At 40.1% G+C, this 19181-nt stretch overlaps 2 protein-coding genes across 8 annotated transcripts; one reads left to right on the forward strand and one right to left on the reverse strand.

Moving 5' to 3' along the window:
• The first annotated feature begins 7579 nt into the window (after nt 1-7579).
• Nucleotides 7580-11632, forward strand: LOC140801816 (BEL1-like homeodomain protein 1). 6 transcript variants are annotated; one of them, XM_073157116.1, is made up of 6 exons: nt 7580-7939; nt 8103-8212; nt 9087-9907; nt 9993-10360; nt 10448-10508; nt 10605-11632. In XM_073157116.1, the coding sequence occupies exons 3-6, from the start codon at nt 9149-9151 to the stop codon at nt 11370-11372; spliced, it is 1956 nt and encodes a 651-aa protein (XP_073013217.1). In that variant the 5' UTR covers nt 7580-7939; nt 8103-8212; nt 9087-9148; the 3' UTR covers nt 11373-11632. The 6 variants fall into 6 exon arrangements, with proteins under 6 accessions (XP_073013217.1, XP_073013220.1, XP_073013221.1 ...); XM_073157119.1 differs by having other exon boundaries at nt 7704-7939; nt 8103-8361; XM_073157120.1 differs by lacking the exon at nt 7580-7939 and having other exon boundaries at nt 8027-8361.
• Nucleotides 11633-12934: 1302 nt separating this feature from the next.
• On the reverse strand, nt 12935-19181 carry LOC140801846 (transcription factor LHW-like). 2 transcript variants are annotated; one of them, XM_073157181.1, is made up of 10 exons: nt 18664-19181; nt 17767-17970; nt 17551-17632; nt 17013-17054; nt 16855-16914; nt 14742-16586; nt 14516-14617; nt 13866-14006; nt 13639-13764; nt 12935-13474 (listed from the first exon to the last, which is right to left on the reverse strand). In XM_073157181.1, exons 1-10 carry the CDS (start codon nt 18759-18761, stop codon nt 13304-13306), a joined length of 2871 nt encoding a protein of 956 aa, XP_073013282.1. In that variant the 5' UTR covers nt 18762-19181; the 3' UTR covers nt 12935-13303. The 2 variants fall into 2 exon arrangements, with proteins under 2 accessions (XP_073013282.1, XP_073013283.1); XM_073157182.1 differs by lacking the exons at nt 17551-17632; nt 17767-17970; nt 18664-19181 and adding an exon at nt 17209-17239 and having other exon boundaries at nt 17013-17056.

Consider the following 19181-nt stretch of genomic DNA (forward strand, 5'->3'; position numbering starts at 1 on the left):
TTAAGAAGGATTAATGGGTTATACGATAGGATCAATGCATGGAAACTTAGGAAGAATAAGAAGAAGAAGAGAGAAAAGGAGAGGAGACAAAATTCTGTTTGGCTAGGAAGTAGGAATCCAATACTTTGATCCTTCTTTGAATGGTCAAATAATTTGGCAGTTGCTTCCTTTGACTTCAAATTCATCTTGCCGACTAATTTATTTAAGCCCCATACACCAAGATTAGGTGACATTTTCTCATTCACTATTAATTTTAAATCGTTTTTTATCAATTAACAATATGCCTGGCATCGGCCACTTTAGATATCGTCTATTACGCTTCATTGACACTAATTTTCCATGTGTTAGAATTTCTATAGAGAATAGAAAAGTTTAAATATTTATAAACCAAGTTATCAAATATTTAGAAGAACAAATAATTTTAAGTTAACACTAACATAAAAATAGGGGTAAAATTTAAAGTGAGTTCTTCTTCTTCTTCTTCTTCTTCTTCTTCTTCATCTTTATTTTCTATTCTCCTACTATCTCCTGAAATGCATCATTTCATCTTGGGTGGGTTAGAAAAGATAAAAGAAGTTGGATATAACATATAATTTTTGGGTTATAAATTAGTTCGCCGTAATATTTTCTATAAATATTTGATAAAATATAGGGCTTAATTTGTATATTTAAATTTTTTATTGGTAATATTATAAAAGGACTACTTGGAGGACCAATAATTCTCTAATCTACCAATTAATTTGACAGTTATTTTCACAGAGGAAGTCTTAAACCGGTCAACTCCTTTCAGAAGGCTTACGTGGCATCCTTTCTCATAGTCATAGATAGCCTTTTTCGTTTATACGAGAGAAATTCAATTTATCTTAACGAAGAGACGAGAATATCGTCAATATATCGCATTAATAGGAGGTAGACGTCGTGCGCTTCACGTGGGTTGCTTTCTTCTTGATTCCGCACTTTAGAAGTCGAGTCCGATGCGCGTCTCTTTCGCTCCGTCGGCGGCGAAATTAATTAATATTTTTTCTTTTTCAAATAACACCTTATGTTTTAGTTATTTTCACATTAACACTTCGGTCTTTTAAGCTATTTGCAATTCGATTCCTTTTTCTTGTCTATAATTTTTATAGCACACTGTATGACTGACTACCTTTAACTCTACAAAAATAAACCTAAGGGCAAGAGTAAGAGTATTTTAAGTTAAATGAAAGGGGAAAAAAATTTGACTAAATTTTTTGGCATTTTTAAAAAGTATTAGTTAGTTTAATTACTCTCTCATCTTTCTCACTCTCGTATTTCATTTTCTTTTTCTTTTCATATTAAATACTCTCTCTCTCTCATATTCATCTCATCATCGCAACAATTTTCCTTTGTCATTGCTTGTTAGAGCCGTTGCCCTCGATATAATCCGCACCGTTTTTGTAACCCCACACCACAATCACAACAATCCTTGTACAAGTACTTTGACTATTCAAACTCATTAAGAGTGAGGCGAATTAACATTTCACACCATATTTTTAGGGTTTTTATATTAAAGCCATTAGCTGCCGTTTTAATTGTTACAACTGGGGCAGGTGACAACTGCGTAGGTAAGGAAAAGAAAGAGGATGCAGTGACGACACGTGGAGGTGGAATGAGAAAGGTGTGAAATAGGAGGAGGAAGGAGAGAGATGTGGGGGGGGAGATGAAGATGACTAAGGAGAAAGAGGGGGAGGTGGATCTGATATCAAAGAGGTTGATGATGGCAGAAGTGATGGCAACTGATGGGGTGACAACAGTAGCAAGCGCCAAGGCTACCGGCTATGTGAGTAGTTGCGAAGATAAGGGACAAAAGAAGAGAGGAGGAATCCGATGACAATGAAGGTAGAGAGAAGGTTAACACTAGAAATGACTAGAGAAAAGAGAAGAAGAAGAGAGAGAGAAGAAAATTAGAAAAAGAAAAAAAAAAGTCTCCCCTCCTCTAGCCACTCGAGCTAGGAGAATAAAGGGAGGGAAAATGTTGGGCAATAGCAAGGAAAGCCTCTTAAGATTCGAAAAGGAGCAACATAAACCCTAGCACAATGCTAGGGCTGACTATTGAAAGGAAACTGTGTGAGCAATTTCTAGATGTAATGAGAATATTATACTCCTTGTGGTGTATATTCATCTAATTGGACAAAGTGGTGAAAATTTCCTTGATCCACATTCTAATTCCTTATAGTTCATTAAGAAACGTTATTAACCACATGAGAAACATGGTGAAAGCCAGGATATTACATCAACTTTACCGACTTAGACTACTTTTATGCAGTCTAATGTCCCCTAGATTAGCTCATCTGATTCATGTGATACTCGTTCTGAGATCAAGTTAGGTAAGTGATTCACCTACCAATTTAAAAATTCAAAAAAATCTATCATATATTTTGATGCTCTTCCAAAATCTTTATGACATGACACTAACTAGAACAAGGTTGAAGGATGTCGTCCCAAACCTAAAGGCCAAGATAGTAGCAGAACTATACCGTTCCCAAGGCCTACCTAAGTTTTTCCATCAATGATGTTGGTAATATTTGTATCCAATGCTGAGCATCTCATAAGTTATTACTATAGCAAAGATAGTTAATTCTTACTAATTAATTCATGAGTGAGTTCATCGGTTCGACTCTCCTGTAAATGTTGAGTAACTTTTCCTCGAAGCGTCGTATATGCATAATTTAGACTCATTATGGCTCGTTTCTTATAAGGGTTTGTTTAATTAACTAATCTATATTTTTAGGGAGAGTCTAATCTCTTATGCTAATCTTATAGCCTAAGTGCTTGGTTCATAATCAATATGAAAAGAAAAGCTGAGCATCTCACTTCTACAACACCGGCCAATCTACCATCTTTGAATCCTAATCTGATCCAATTTGTGATCCAATTTGTGTCCATGGCGATGGAAGACACCATCACCTCTAATCTTCTGCATCTTTACATGAAGCAATCAAAACCCTAATGTCCTCAGGAACCCTAACCAAGAAGAAAGATAGAAAGATATTTACCTTGGGATGTTAGGCCCATTGGGCCTATAATATATGGGCTATTCTTAGGCAAAACAGAGCCCAAAATCTCAACATTGCCATGAAATAGATCTCTAAGAATACTATACTTAGTGCCACATTTTTGTACCCAAATGAATTAGGAGTCACGATCCAACTTACACTGTGATTTTGACAAACATAACTATATCCAATTCCACATTGCATTTCATTATGCACATCTAATAGAAAGAAATTAGGGTTGAATGAATATAAACTAACTCGGCATACATAGGGATAGCAAGTAGATATAAAAAAAAAACTATACCTTATAATTATGGTATCTATTCATCAACATCAACAAAAGGTTACACGTGACTGCTAATATGCAATCCTTTTCCAATATATCTTTCATCCCCATATAGCTTGTGGTTGCTCAAAACTTTCCAAAGGCATTTGCCTTGGGACAAGGCATTACAAGCATCAAAATCAAAAGAACCCACCGAGGATTCCAAAGATAAAATGGCACTTTGGAATAAAGCAACCTTATGCCCTTTTTGAGAGCTTAAACTTCTTCTATGCTTTTGTACTATTGGTGCCCTAGGAGAGGAAAAGGCTTCAAGGTCACATCAACTTCTTTTTGGAGATTTTATTTAGAAAACTCTACGCAATAACCCTTCCATTTGTCTCCACATCTCTTGCTAGATATTAGTATATGATTGAGTAGTTAGCATATGCGCTCATTTATTCACATGTAGGTCATTGTTCTATTCTCAAGAGTTGCATCAAATTCTCATTTTTCACAAAGCGAAAGAGAACTACCTCAAGTCCTCAAGTGCCTTAATTGTGATCCTACGTGATGCTGCTGAAGAGTTAGGGTTTAGTGAGGAGATTGGCTCGAAAACGCTATCGTGTGCAAGGATACAGAAAGGGTTACATCGATAATGACGCACCAGATGACAATTTGCGCTAATAATAAGTGCGAAGGCGACTTTAATTTTATTCCAAAAAATTGCTGTTTTTTTGTTTGTTGTTGCTTAGCTTGAATGCGCGGAGCATCTTGCAAGTCTATAATTAGATGAATAATCCACGACATGGATTTCTATTCAGGTCGATAATGATTTTTTTATGTATATATACTCGATAACTAATTGTTGAGCTTAATTGGGGATTGAGTGTAAGAGACTAATAATCAACTACCTTAGCAAACAACGACCTACTATGCTACAAGGTATACCTTGGAAGAATTTGAAAAAAATTCTAACCAATTGAAAAAGAAAAAAAAAATCAAATTCCAAATTTGATTAGTCTGAGTGCACCAAATTCATCTCAATGGAATACCTAGCTAGTGGAAAGTTAGCTACACAACTAAGGAGAAGAAAAAGCAAGAGGACGAGAAAAGGAGAAATGGAGATGGTACTAGATGGCAAGATTGCCATGTCACAAGGGGACCTACCAAGTATCAATTCTCTCCTACAGTGCCATGTCCTTCCAACGATGCTACTGTATAGCTAGCATTGAGATAACCCTTCGCCAAAGGTTCTCTCTCTCTCTCTCATAAGATGATTAGATGCCCCCATTGACCATTTATATTATACCCCTCACAAAGTTATAAGAGACCTTTGTACTTTGAACTACCCTAGATCGAGAATATATATAGATATATATTAGAGTATATCGATCTTATGACATTATTGATTCACACTAATGCATGGGTTTGAAGTTTTGGGCAATGGACAAATTAAGGCTGTGTGTGTGATCTACGAAGGTTGGCTCTTATCGAGCATTATTTTTCTACATGAGAATCCATAAAAGTTTTAAGAGCGTCACGTGATTGGTGGGTCATCCTTAGATACTCGTCTTCTATATATATATATATATATATATATATACACACACATCTTTAACACTAACAAATATATAATTAATGCTTATTATATTTTAAAAAAAAAAAAAGGAAGAAGAAGAAGATTTTGTTCGTTGCAGGGCTCATTTCGTCATTTTGCGTATAATGCAAACTTGTGCCACGAAGGGGACGCGTGGGTCGCGGGGCCCAGCGCCAGCTCCGCCCTGATTGGCCGCTGCCTTGACCTTTTCCACGTGGGACCCACACGTGCGGATGGTGACGCGGCCACCGAATCGTCCTCGGGCCCACCGCTCCCCCGGCCCCCGCCCCCGCCCAGCCGTAGGCTTACTGCCGATTCCCTACGGTCACCGTAGCACGAAAACTCGCCCGGTCACAGCGACGAATGCGCACGCGTCGGGATGCGAGGAGGAGTAGGAGGAGAAGTTTTCATGCAATGAGATGTCGAAACGTGTCGGCCCGAGAGGTGGGGCCGACGGGAGCGGGGAGTGGGCAAGTTCGTCACGGTAAGCGGCACGTGGGAACATACAAAAAAAGACGTGGGACCCACGATGCTTCTCGATGGCCTAACACTAATAAGTTTTCTTAGACCGCTACGTGTCGGCTTCTCAACCCCTACCCATCTTCTCCCCTATAACAAATAGTTTTTTTTTATATATATATATTAACAACGTCATTAAACAAAAAGTATATATATATATATATATCACACTTATGCTCTTTGGTAAGACACAAATATAAGATACACGTGCACGGTGTACTTAATAATGATTAGTTAGTCTGCTACGTGTAAGAAAATAAACGTACATAATTCACCTCATGGCGTATATATATATATATATATATATATATATATATATATTAGGAGAGGTGACAGTGGACTCTATGATTTAGGGATGTGAACTGTTACGTTCCAATACGAAAAAGTTGTCCAAAAGTCGGAGGGCAATGATGGAGGCATTAATAATACGCATCCCATGGCTGATATCTTCAACTTTCTCACCGGTAAAAGAGTAGTAGTGTTCCTTTCGGAGAAGGAAGAAGACTCACCGCTGATCAAGTCAATATTGTCATTTGCTTGTCATACTTTGATAATCAACTTTCATGTTGCTTAAATATGCATCCATTAATAGGGGTATGGAAAGGTTGTAATTCCATATTTATTTGGTTAATTTATTTTAAGAGTTTCATATAATTGTGTTTGAAGAATCCGGTAGCCCAAGCGAAAGGCATGCCTGGGATTAGAGAAAGTTGAAGGTGGTAGTGGCCATAATTATCAACAAAGAAGATAAAAAGTTAGAAAAACAAAGGAAAAACTAAAAGGAGATCAATGGAAAGGGATGAGGGGATAGGAAGGGTGAGGGAAAAAAAAGGGATGAATGTGGGGGATTCACAATATTGGAAGTGGGTAGGCGGCATTTAGGATTTTGTGGTGGAAGCTGAAGCAAAACTAAATATCAAAGGGATGGGGGATTGCGTATAAGGGAGGACTTCTTCAAAGAATATTATGGGTCACATAAGGACATCATGTCACACCCACATTTTTCTTGCTGTATGTCTAGAGGGTCAGGCCCCTTTTTGATTCCTTCTCCCTTCTCTAACCAGCCACTCATAATACATACATACATACATACATACATATATATATATATATTAATTACTGTAATTTTCTCTCTCATTCTCTCTATCGGCATACCTTAAATGTATAATATATGTTGTCCATTTATTATCTAACAATTTAAGCTTTAAGGTTAACTGATCATCTAACATAACATCAGGGTAGTTATCAAAAGAAAAAAAAAAAACTATTACGTCTTGAAGTTTCTTTTATTGTATTGCCAAATAAGTTGCGGAACCCACACACACATAAATGCATCAACCATTAAGGATGCCCAATCAAATTGCCATCACAGCAGCCCAGTTCAAAGTTTATAAAAAGAAAAAAAAATTATGATACTGATGCATTAATTCATGGTCCTTTGTAAATTCACAACGATGAAATGGTCATCAGCTGAGAAATAACAGCCAATGAGACTGACTACAAGGATTATATATGGTCCTTTTTAAGATTCTTTTGAAGACAAAAGTCCTCCATTATTACACATTATTGCGCTCCTTTTTCTGCACTGGGAATCAGTAATGATAAAGGAAATAACTATCTGAGACCCACCACAAGGATGCAGCGTAAGAAGCCAGTAGATAGAAAACCCTCCTCCTTTAATCACACATGAACACATTCTGTTACACTTGCTGCATATGGGATCGTTATGTCACATGTTGTTTGCTACCGTATTCTTTTATTTTATATTATCTCATTTTGGGTAACTTGGTGATCTATCTTGAGATAGGGAAATAAGATTCACATGCCCTTTCTCTTCTTCTTTTTTTTAATTGTATTCTTAGCCAGCTGAAACTTTCTCACCATCAAATCTGAAGCTCAGGATGTAGTCTATTTAATGATAGAGAAATGCAGTTCTAAAAGGAGGAATATATTACTGGTAAAGAATAGAATGGCAGCATAAAAGTTACCATCACCAGAAACTTATAGGTGAGAAAAGAGTTTAAGTATAGACTACTCGAAACACATATAAGCTGGCTACGTTTGAAAGACTTTGGTAAGTCTCACTTCCAATTCCAGGTTTGTCTTACCTTTTTGCTAGTCACTACAGTACTCTCTCTCTCTCTCTCTCTCTCTCTCTCTCTAAGTAGGTGTAATGGGGGTGGTTGGTTGGGTGCCTTAGCTTTCAATTGCTTTATCTTCCAACTCCAGCATCCAACCACAAAAATTGTAAAAAAAGAACAAGGAGGAGACTGATAGATGATAGACATGTTGAATGAGGACAAAAGACATACAACACGCAAGGGAAACTAAATGTTTAATTTTTGGATGCAGAGAGAGAGAGAGAGAGAGAGAGAGAGAGGAAGGAAGAAGCGAGAAGAGAAGAGAAGAGAAGATCGAAGCACCTCTTAATTTCCACATCTCTAGCTCTTTTCCCCACGCATACATAGATACATATAGAATCAAAGCCTTTGGAAGTCGACGTTTCCTCGTTCTTCAGCTGTTTGTTCCTCTGACACATCTGTCAGTTCTCTAACAGTGTCTCTTATTTAGATTTCCTTCACCTCCTCCAAATATATATATATATATATATACATGTCTTCTTAATTTGTACAATTATATAACTATCTATATCTCTCTCTTTCTATCTATGTGACTATCTCTCTCTTTCCATCTCTCATCACAGCACCACACTGATGAGATAGGCTGCTGCATGCTTGATTCATCTAGTGATATTAAGAAAGGGAAGTCATGGTCATATCAACTGGACTATGCCTTCTTTTGATCGACTCCCAGGTAAACATACAACACTACATTTCTCTTGTGTATTGACTTTCTCAAGTCCTCTTTGCATACGTACCGAGAAGCCAAAACTAAAATTGTTTATAAAATAACTGGAAGAAGAGAAGAAGAGGGGAAGATGGTTTGGATAAGAGAATTGATAGGTGGGTATCTTTTTCCTTTCTTTTCCCCTTTTCGTTTTCTCCTATTCTTTATTAAATAGTCTCTTTAGCTCTTTTCCTTATCAGATGGAGAAGAAAGGAAGAGAGGTTTGCAGGGATTAGGACTCTGACACTAGTAGTCTAAGATCCTCTCAGTTCTTCTACTAAGAGAGATTTCTATTAAGCTAGCCTTTTATCATATATAGTAGTAGCTCCCTAAGGGAGGGAGGGAGAGAGAGAGAGAGAGAGAGAGAGAGAGAGAGAGGAGAGAGGAGTCCATAACCATTACTATATCACCCACACGTGCTCAAGGTTTGGATCTCTCATGTATATTTCCAATCATGATGTAGTATACCTAGTTAAATCACTTTGATGAAGATGGCTGCCTTAATTACTTTTGTTTTCCTCTCCATTTCTTGAACTGCCCCAATTAAACTTACTTGCTATTTCTCCATATGATCCCAATTTCGCCGAGTTGATCTTGATCTTGATCCAAAAAAAAAAAATTGTTTTGTTTCTACTACTGTGAATATTAGAATAAAGGACTAGGCAATTAGCTAGTTACCGACTGCTAGGACTTTGTCTGCTCTATAATTCGTAGTGTTCCTTTGATCTATTATTAGTATTGCAAAAAGTTTCTTTTTTTTTACTGTCAATTTGATGCAGTTTACTTTTTATATCATCTTCCTACTAATTAGTTACCATATATCTTGATGGTTTTATTGCAGGAAAAACATTCACCAAAGTAATCTATTTATCTACGCTAGTCTTAGAGAAGAGTTGATCCTATATGGCTACCTACTTCCATGGAGGCCAAGAGGTCCAAACGGACAGCTTGCAGACTCTCTACCTCATGAATCCTAACTACGTTGGTTACACCGACGCGGCTGCCGCTCCGGCGAATATGGTCCTCTTGAACTCCATGAACTCGATGAACCCGATGAGCTTCGCTAACGCCGGCGGCCAACATAATAGCCAACAACAACACATCGTCGGCATACCTCTCCAGCCGATGCTCCCTACCCAAGAATCGGCCTCCGCCACCGCCGCCCACGACATCTCCGCGATCCATGGCCTAGTCCCCCGCCTCCATTACAACCTATGGGCTGCGCCGCAACCGTCAGCCACAGCCACCTCCGTCGACATGGCGTCGCCGCAATTCAATCCCCACCGGCCGCCGTCGATGCGTCAGCAAGGGCTGTCCCTCAGCCTGTCTTCGCGCGAGATGGTGTCTCCGGTGGCGGAGATAACTCCGTCGAACGCCGAGGAGGCGGCGGGGCATTTGGGGGGTTCTAATGGGCTGCAGAGTTTCTTGATGGGCTCCAGGTACTTGAAGGCAGCTCAGCAACTGCTAGATGAGGTGGTGAACGTCGGAAAGGGAGGCAAAGGCGAGGCGGCGAAGGGGGCTACTTCCAAGAGCTCCGCGAAGAACACCGAGGATTCCGAAGGCCGAACGAGCGCGCAGGAGGAGCCGAGGGTTGAGCTCTCGACGGCGGAGCGGCAGGAGCTTCAGATGAAGAAGGCCAAGCTTGTTAACATGCTTGATGAAGTGAGCTAAAAAAAAAAAAATCTTTTATATGAATCTTGGAGGTCGTTTCTAATTATTGTTATTGTTTGTTTGATGTATACTGAAGGTGGAACAGAGATATCGGCAATACCACCAGCAGATGCAAATAGTAGTGTCAGCTTTTGAAGCAGTGGCTGGAAGTGGATCAGCAAGAACATACACTGCGCTTGCTTTGCAAACGATATCGAAGCAATTCCGGTGTCTTCGAGACGCCATCGCCGGCCAAATCCAGGCGACGAGCAGGAGTCTAGGAGAGGAAGAGACCGACAAGGCGGTCGGCTCGAGACTCCGATTCGTCGACCACCACCTACGGCAGCAGCGTGCGCTCCAGCAGCTAGGGATGATCCAGCACAACGCGTGGCGGCCGCAGAGAGGCCTGCCGGAGCGATCCGTTTCTATTCTTCGCGCTTGGCTCTTCGAGCACTTCCTCCATCCGTAAGTGTGTGTGTGTGTAAAAGTGGAGTCACATGGATCAATTAAATTAATCCTTATTAAGTCTAATTATGTGATCTTGGATTGCAGATACCCCAAGGATTCGGACAAGCTCATGCTTGCAAAGCAAACAGGCCTTACTAGGAGCCAGGTATAAAACTTTTTCCTATTGAATTCGTCCAAGAATTATATCAACAACCCGCGTAATTAAATAAATAAATAATTAATTAAATTTATCTGTGTGCAGGTCTCGAATTGGTTTATAAATGCCAGGGTCCGGCTCTGGAAGCCAATGGTGGAGGAGATGTATTTAGAAGAGACTAAGGATCAAGAACAGAACAATGCAGACGAGAACGCAACCGAGAGCGGCGCGAAAAAAGAAAATGAAGCCATGTCGAGCTCTCAACAAGAGAACGGCATAGCAAAAGCAGAGCAAAACGAGAAGGTTACGATGGCATCGCAGCAACGTGGGTACTACGACGACGACGACGATGATGACGAGGACGACAGAGAGGCGGCGGCAGCAGCATCAATGCAACCGAAGCGCAAGAAGGCGAGGAGTCTTGATGAGTCTCTTCATCATCCGAACGCCATGTCAGAGGAGATGAGCAACCGAGAGCTGCTGATGAAGTTTATGGAAGGGAGTGGGGGAGTGGAGGAGCAAGGCTACTCTTTGATGGGTAGCAACAACACAAACAGCAACAACGTCGGCGGCTTCGCGGCGTATCCGATCGGAGAAATGGATAGTTTTGGCTCTGAGCAATTCACACCAAGGTTCTCATCCAATTCTGTTTCCCTCACCCTTGGACTCCAACACTGCGAGACCCTCTCTCTCTCTGCAGCACAACCATCTTTCCTCTCCAATGAGAGCATGGCAATGGGGAGAAGAATCCAGATGAGCAGTGAAGGCAATGACTACAGCAGCAACAGCAATCCTTCAAATGCATATGATCAGATGGATATGCAAAGCAGGAAGAGGTTTGCAGCTCAGCTGATGAGAGACTTTGTAGCCTAGTAGAGGTTTAGTGCTTGTACAAGTATTAGAGCTAGGCCTAGTTATATACTTAGGTCTTTCTCTTTCCTTTAGAATTGAATGTTTGTAGCTAGGAGTGGTAATTAATCAACTACATATATTGTATAGAAGAATAGTTCCAAACAAAAGGAGATTATACTTCATAGGAGCTAAGGATGTATATAAATGTTGTAGTACTTCCTCTGGGGGAGGGGAGGGATACATAAGAATTATGAATGCATGTTGCAAGATTTATGGTTAAACTATCATTCAAACAAAAAGATCTGATAGAAAGGAACAGGTCAAGGATGTGAGAAGAAGAACAGGCACTTGCGAGTGGTAACAAATAGAAAGGAAAAGAGCCCATGATTGGTAGTGCCACCTTGTGTTGTAAGAGAGTTTGTTAGGCAAAGAGCAACAGTGAATGAGAAGAAAAGCAAGTGATGATGTGAATAGTTTCGCAACAGGGTTGGTCGTGATTGATCAATAGACAGGAGGATCTGCCAAGAGACCCACCAGTCCTATCTGTGCCATTTTGGATGGTTAGCTCTGTCAGGTGGAGGAAAGTGGAAGAGAAGACCAATGAATTTGGGGGAAGGGGAAATGCTTCCTTTTGATTGATGGGGTTCCAGTCTTCCATATGTATGGAACTGTTTGCTTTTCCAACTCAAGGATAGGAGAACAGTACCATGGGGGTCTACATGCACATGCTACATGCTATCTCTCCGTCTCTGTCTCTCTGTCTCTGTCTCTGTCTCTGTCTCTGTGATGGCTTGTAACGGAAAAAATGGCAATAAGTTTGAACTATAGTTGTAGTACAAAAATTAAATCTTTAGTGGAGAGGAAAAAAAAAGAGACAAAGAACACTAATGGAGAATAGTACATCTCAATCAGTTGGAAATCCTTTTCTCCTTTGACCAGAAACCAATGGAAGATCTGCTAAAAGTGGAGAAAGCTTCTACCGCCTAGTTACTCAAGCAGCTAATTAAATTTATAAATACACTACAATTTGGAACATATATAAATGATAAAAATTTATAACGAGTCAGATGAAGAGAAGTAAAGCTGCATCCTCAGCTATGGATTTCCATGTAATAATAAGTGTTAATGCATCAAATACCTTGAGGATACTTCTCTTTGTCTATTTCTCTCAAAAATAGAAAAGCTTCCAACAGACAAGCGAGGGGCCACAAAAATTATGATTATAAGCTTCTTGGGTCACTTTTGAGGGTGTCAAAAGCAAATTTCCAAATCAATAATACTTGTTCATTATGGTGTCATCAATGAACTCAACGATCTCTTCGGGTCCTACACTGGGGACTGCTGATTACCCTCACATTATGTGCTCAGTTACAAGATTGCAGGTGAAAAAGGACATCTTTTTTTCCCCCTTCCAATGGTGAAGTATTGAATCATAAGATAGAATCACAGTATTTCCCGTACTCTGAAAACAACAGCGTATACAGCCTTAGGACAAGTTAGCCTAGGGAGAAAATCCTCACAATATAATAGTCCAATGGGATCAAATCTTAAGAGTTATGACAATTTGCACACAAGGCATCATCTTTGGCAGCAGAAGAGGAATGCTTACATATCCACGATTATAAGAGAGACAGCAAATCCTTATCCTTATCCTGATTCTTTCTACATTTACATGTGAGACGTTCCACCAGGGAACACCACTTGAGAAATTAGAAATACAACAGAATTACTAATTTACTACTATCAGATAAAATACGGCTACACGAAAGAAAGTAAGCTTACATAAGGGGTAAATGGGGGGGCAAACGAATGGAACTTCCAGATGTAGGCAGCATAAAAGTTAAAAAACCATGCACCAAAAACACCAAACAGCCACCGGAATGCTAGTCACGGTGAGAGAAGCCAGTCTCACTCTTAGCATTTCTGAAAACGACTGAAAAGATATCAACGGATCACTGAGTGCAATCTGACAAGCCAGTTGCCGGAATACTAGGTTGGTGCAGGATGTTATTCGGCATGTTGATGTTACTAATATTTTGTGGTACTATACTGCTTCTGGCGGTTGGTTCCAGTAAGTGCACAAGTGATAAGAATATCTCCATCCTCGTCGTGTCCCTGTTTGCCTGTGTACAAAGCACACACAAATTGCTTAACGGGAAACAACTTTTTAATTAGTTGCTACAACCTATCAACAATCAGGAAAGATGCTAAGCCTAATGCATTTATCTCTGGACAAATGCTCAAGTACCATCAATCTGATTTAAGTCAAGAATACTAGATGCCGTACCTCAACAGCAAATCGTGCCCAGATTTTATCTTTGCGTGTTTCCATCACCCCCTTCAAGATGGTCAATCCAAGTCCTCTAATGAAGTCAGCTATTTCCAGGAAGAACCCTCGCTCTTGACAAAGCATCTGTGCAGAAAATAATAAATATATGCATTATGAGTTGCGGCGTAACTCTAATATTTCAAATACATGTCGGATACAAAGTGCAAGAAAAGAAGCTAAGTTACCTCTACTAGCATCTGGCGAGGTGGGTTCAGATCCTCAACAATGATTGGGCAGACCATAGACTGAGTACCAACTTCAAAAGCCCAAGTAGCACCCCCCTCAAAGTAGTCTCTCAAAAGCAAACCACCCTCCTCACCAATTACCTGTATTTAGACATGACAAGATTCTTCTTCTAAGAATCAAGTAACTGAATGTGATAATCTGTTCTGAGCAAGCTTTCATAAACCAAAGTTCTGAAACTTGCGCAGATCTACCGCATGAATCTAACTGGAAAATAACAATTGTTGCAAAGTTTGATGCAGACCAACTTGAATAGGTTCATTACAAATAAAGAGTGGAACACAGTTGGTTTGTAAGTAGCTCTATACTTTTCTGAATACAATAACTTTTAAAGGTGGCCCATTTCTTTGAGCAGCACAATGCCAGCCGTTTCAACGCACAATACAAGCCATCTCTGAAATGCTTTATATACTATTATTTGTACAAAGTACTAGTAGCTCAAAACATGCATAAATATGTGTCAAGTTCAGGTTTCTAATTTATCCGAGGAAAAAAAAATGACCATGTAAAACAATGCCCTATCTTCCATACCTTTCAGATGCCAGTCTTTAAAATTTTAAGAGGTTACATAGCAAACTAGATATACTTGTACCTTAGACTCTCCAGTGTCCTTGAGCTTGTCTGCATTCTTTGTCACACTTTGCAAGAAAAACATGTGTTTGATGGTCTTCTCCAATAAAGCATCGATGCTACACTGTTACTCCAAATAGCAAAAAAATAACAGAACAAGGATTAGTACTGCACCATTCCAGAGTATGCATTAGAAAGTCACTAGTGATCATTGTGGACTTAGAAGTTGCAAGTAGCACCAAAATCACCTTTGCCCCATTGGGTACAATTTCTCGGAGTTCCTTGATACGGTCTTGTATCATCTGTCGGTCTTTTGGCCGTGGCCTAGGACTCTCTCCTGGTCTAGATCTCTTGCGATTTGGCTTACCTGTTATGTCGAGCTTTTTACTATTTGAGGTTGACATACTATCACACGTCATGCTCTGACCACTTTCAACCCAAAGACGAATCTGTGATTTTTGAACAGTGCTTTGAGAATGAGAGCACTCTTCAGCTTTTGCCAGAAAGCTTGGTGGCTTAACATTATTACTTAAATCTGCTATCTCATTCTTAACAGGCACAGGAGGAAGACTAGATAACTCGTCTAGTTTGACCTCTGACAAGGTTACCAATCCATGGTTGGAAGAGCCATCATAACAAGGAGAACTATGAACAAATGTCAATGAAGTTTTACATGATAGAGTATCATCTGAGCCATGCTTGGCACCCAGGTTGACATTTGAGATGACTGCATCCAATAGCTGATCACTATCAGCTACAGAGAAAATCCCAGAATGGGAGAATTCATCAGCTACCGAATTAATGACTGGCAGAGCATCAGAGAAATTTGAGAGAATAGAGGCATCTGCATCCAATCTCTGAGCATTTGCATCAACTCTAGATGCCAAAGCATTATCCAAAGTGCCACACATCTGTTGAAACTGGGGATCCAACAAATCAAACAGGTCACTTCCTGAAGTCTGCCCTAGAGGTAAGATCGAAGTTTTCTCCATTGGCATACATGGGATCTTGTGTCCATTCTTGTCCTTCACACTCTGCAAACTCATGATGGAACAAGAATCATTTGCTTCATTATCAACAGTATGGATCTTTTGATCATGTTCAAAAGGATTTGAGTTCCACAATCCATGCTCCTGAAGGGTGCCAGCAAGAAAACTATGGCATGAACCTTGCATATCTGAACCAGATGGAGTTGCAGAAGCTTGAACTGAATTATTTCCATGTCTTTCCCCTTCTGCATTTGATACCGGTTGAGTATTCTGGCAAAAAGATGATTGATTTTGCTGTTGATCCCCTGAAATATGATATTTGTGTTGTAAAATTTCAACTGTCTCTGCATTAGATAGGTTACCAGATGAGGCCCTGATGACTTTATTAGCGCCTTCAGGAGTCGATGTAAACTTTCCAATGTTGTTTTGCCTATCCGATAACTTGATACTTCCATGCAATGAGACAGTATTGGAATCTTCAGGCAAAATAGGGTTGTCACAACTATGGTTTTTTTGCTGAACTGCTTCAGTGTCGTCTAATGCACATGCTGCATCTTTTGCAAACTCCAACGACCTAGTATCAGGCATGAACAAGAGTGGTTCTTCCGGTGACATTAAGCTACAAGAAGCAAAATCTGTGTTCACAGTCGATGACTGAATTTGACTTTCAAATTTCATATCATGAGGCAGTGCCTGCTGGCTAAAACTCAAATCATGCTTGGAATATATAACATCCAGCCCAACTGGTCGACCTATTAGCTGTCTCGTAGAATTATGGACAGGTTCAACTGAGGAGGAACTTATATCTGGATTAACTAAGGTGCTAGATGAAATAGCTATGCTTTTAACAGAGTCAGTGCTTGATATGAACTCTGAAGTTATAGATGGCATCCTCCCGGTTAGCTTTGAAGATAAAGAACAAGGAAACTCAGAAATTGATGTCGAGACTGGAACACAGTTTCTCCCCATGACAATTGAAGAATGTGTCTGGTCCCTCGGGCTCAAAGATTTTTCAGTTGTATCAGATAAAAAATCCCCTGGTCGGCTATCTAGCTGTGAAAATAGACTTCTGACAAAGATTACAAAACCAGTGTTCTCCATGACCTGCATATGGACAACACAGTTTAGCTTCAAGCTTTAGAGGCACTTAGTATAGGAAAGCAGAGAGTATGGTGATCTGAACCTGTCAAAGATGCTTACTACCAACTATGAAATGCATGCATCAGTATAGTACAGCGAGTATGTTCATTACTTTGGCAGTACATATAGTATTGAAAACTCCAAAATAATGAAGCTGGGTTATTTTATTCCTGAGCTCACTGTTCCCAATAAATATTCAGTTTACACAGGAAAGCTTAAGCAAGAAACATACCGTCTGGGTAGAGCCAAGCTGTAAAACACCGTATGGTAGCACAGGGACAATTACGATGGTCTGGGTGAGGAGAAAACTTGTCACAAACTTAAGCGAGTGCAACAAATAAAATTTTCAAGTCATGTATAATTAAAAGAGTGATGAAGAAATCTGCTGACCTGAATACCAGCTCCAAATTGGTGATTCATCTCAGCAGCAACCTATCAAAGTCAAAAGATGCTACTTTATTTCTTGCCAAAGTGCCATCCAAAATACAACTTAAAGTCCCAGGAAGAGAAAGAAATCATCAAACTTTTATATTAGTGCTGTCAATCACTCAATCAGATATCAGCATACTATATGTACACCACAATGTGGATGAAGTATGCATGCAGCCAAATGAACCACATAGTGCATATGTGGTTCGCAGGTGCAGTGCATATGCAGTTAAAGCTAAATAGGTCGAGAAATTATTCAGTTGATTAAGTATGTGAATATAAAAAGGAAAACGAATGAAAAGATAATCTAGAAAGTGGGAAGGTACCAAATAGTTATTGCATTGATATAGCTCTAAATTTATAATTCAAGTGGCTAAAGGCTTCCACAGCTGCAGTGCATTGGGTGACAAGATGTATACAACCTCACTCTGGTTTCTGGAAAAAGTTGCATTGACCCTAAATTGAATTCCAAATTGGAGGTCAAAAGTACAAACTTTACCTTGGATGAAGTTCCATAACCGTTGAAGGCATCGCGAAGTATCCACTGATAATTTCCAGTAAAAGCAGCTTCACCAACTATCCTGAAAACAAGAATCCATTGGACACCCATCATAAATGTGATTAAAATCTAATTAAAGCAACTAAAATTAAGATCTAAGGCAACAGTGCAGAGAGAGGTTCCAACAAAGACGATAAGAACAAAGTTCTTACTGACCCGTCTCCTACAACATGAACCTGTGAGATCATTGTTCTGTTAACCAGCAAATGCACACTGTCCTTCGCTTGACTACCAAGTTCAGCAAGCTGATCATTGTTCAACTTCCTAGCCATTCCGTGTTCTTTGAGCAGTAAATTAAAAGCTTCAATCCCCGAAGTGCCCGGTGCCTGTCCACAGTACCCGTCCTCCCAAGCCAAATGCCTGCAAAAAATGCGAAACAAAACTCCAAATCTTCAAGGTTCATCCAAAGGGTAAATTTTGAAATAACTGTAAACAACTTCAGCTAGAATTGTCCTCAAGTGAATTCTTAGTTTTCTAAGAGAAGCAGAAAACCTGCTTTCAAAATCGAGTCTATCTCATTTTACAGGGCTATATCTCACTTCAAACAGAAACTCGTGGTAGTCGTCACAAGGTTAAAAAACATGAAAATTTAACTGATATCGGAAAAGAAAATTTCTTCTTTCCACTTATAGCTATTAATTGAAGAAGCATATCACCCCATCTTTTTCAAAGACTCCCTTTTCCCAAAAACTCTCCTTTTCTCCAGCCTCCCCAGAGGGAAAAAGAGAAAATAAAGCAACAAAAGTTACATCTTTTTATAGCAAAGGACTGGGTTCTCGCTTCTTTGCAATTAATTAGACAAGCCAAACTACTTCTCCCGTTTTACTAACAATGTATTGGTAGTGAAACAAAGAAAGTCGAATCTTTTCAGAATCTATCAAGCTTATCAAAACGATATAACACCGAGAAAACACGAGACAGCAAGAAATCAAGAAAACCATTTTTTTTCGCCACCAACTAAACTAGGAAAATAAGCCCTAATCCGTCAAACTAGGATAAGGACCAAACAAATAAACAACAAGAAAGAAGAAAAATAGCAAGAATTCATCTTACATCTGATGATGGAACCCAACCGACTTCCAGAAAACAGCATAGGACCACCCGATCTCCACACAGAGGCGCCTCAGCGCGTCTCTCAGGGGAAACCCCATCTTACGACCGGTTCTCGATCAAAACCCTAATCTAAGCCGAGAGGAGACCGAAAGCAGCTTCCTTGGAGGCAAAATCCTAGAGAGAGAGAGAAAGAGGGAAAGAGGTAAACCGAGGCAGGTAAAGCACCGCCGTGCTCCGGCGAAGTCCACCGCCGGCCTAGCTCCCACGGCAAGATCCCCGACCGGCCTGCTTCGCCCTCAATCCGCCGCCGCGCTCCGCCCTACCCGCCGCCGCTGCCGCCGCCGGTCTCCGGCCACCCATGGACAAACCGAATGGAGAGAAGGGAGTGGGGGAGAGAGTGAGAGAGAGAACTCAAGAGCGCTTTTGGAGGCAGGGGAGAATTATAACAGGGAGGGCCTTTCTCGGAACGGTCTTAAACCTCCTTTGGGTTACCCGAGACAGCCATCATTCCCTCCATC

The sequence above is a fragment of the Typha latifolia genome, chromosome 15, assembly GCF_019914945.1.
Source record: "Typha latifolia isolate L0001 chromosome 15, TyphaL0001v2, whole genome shotgun sequence".
Lineage (NCBI taxonomy): Eukaryota > Viridiplantae > Streptophyta > Magnoliopsida > Poales > Typhaceae > Typha > Typha latifolia.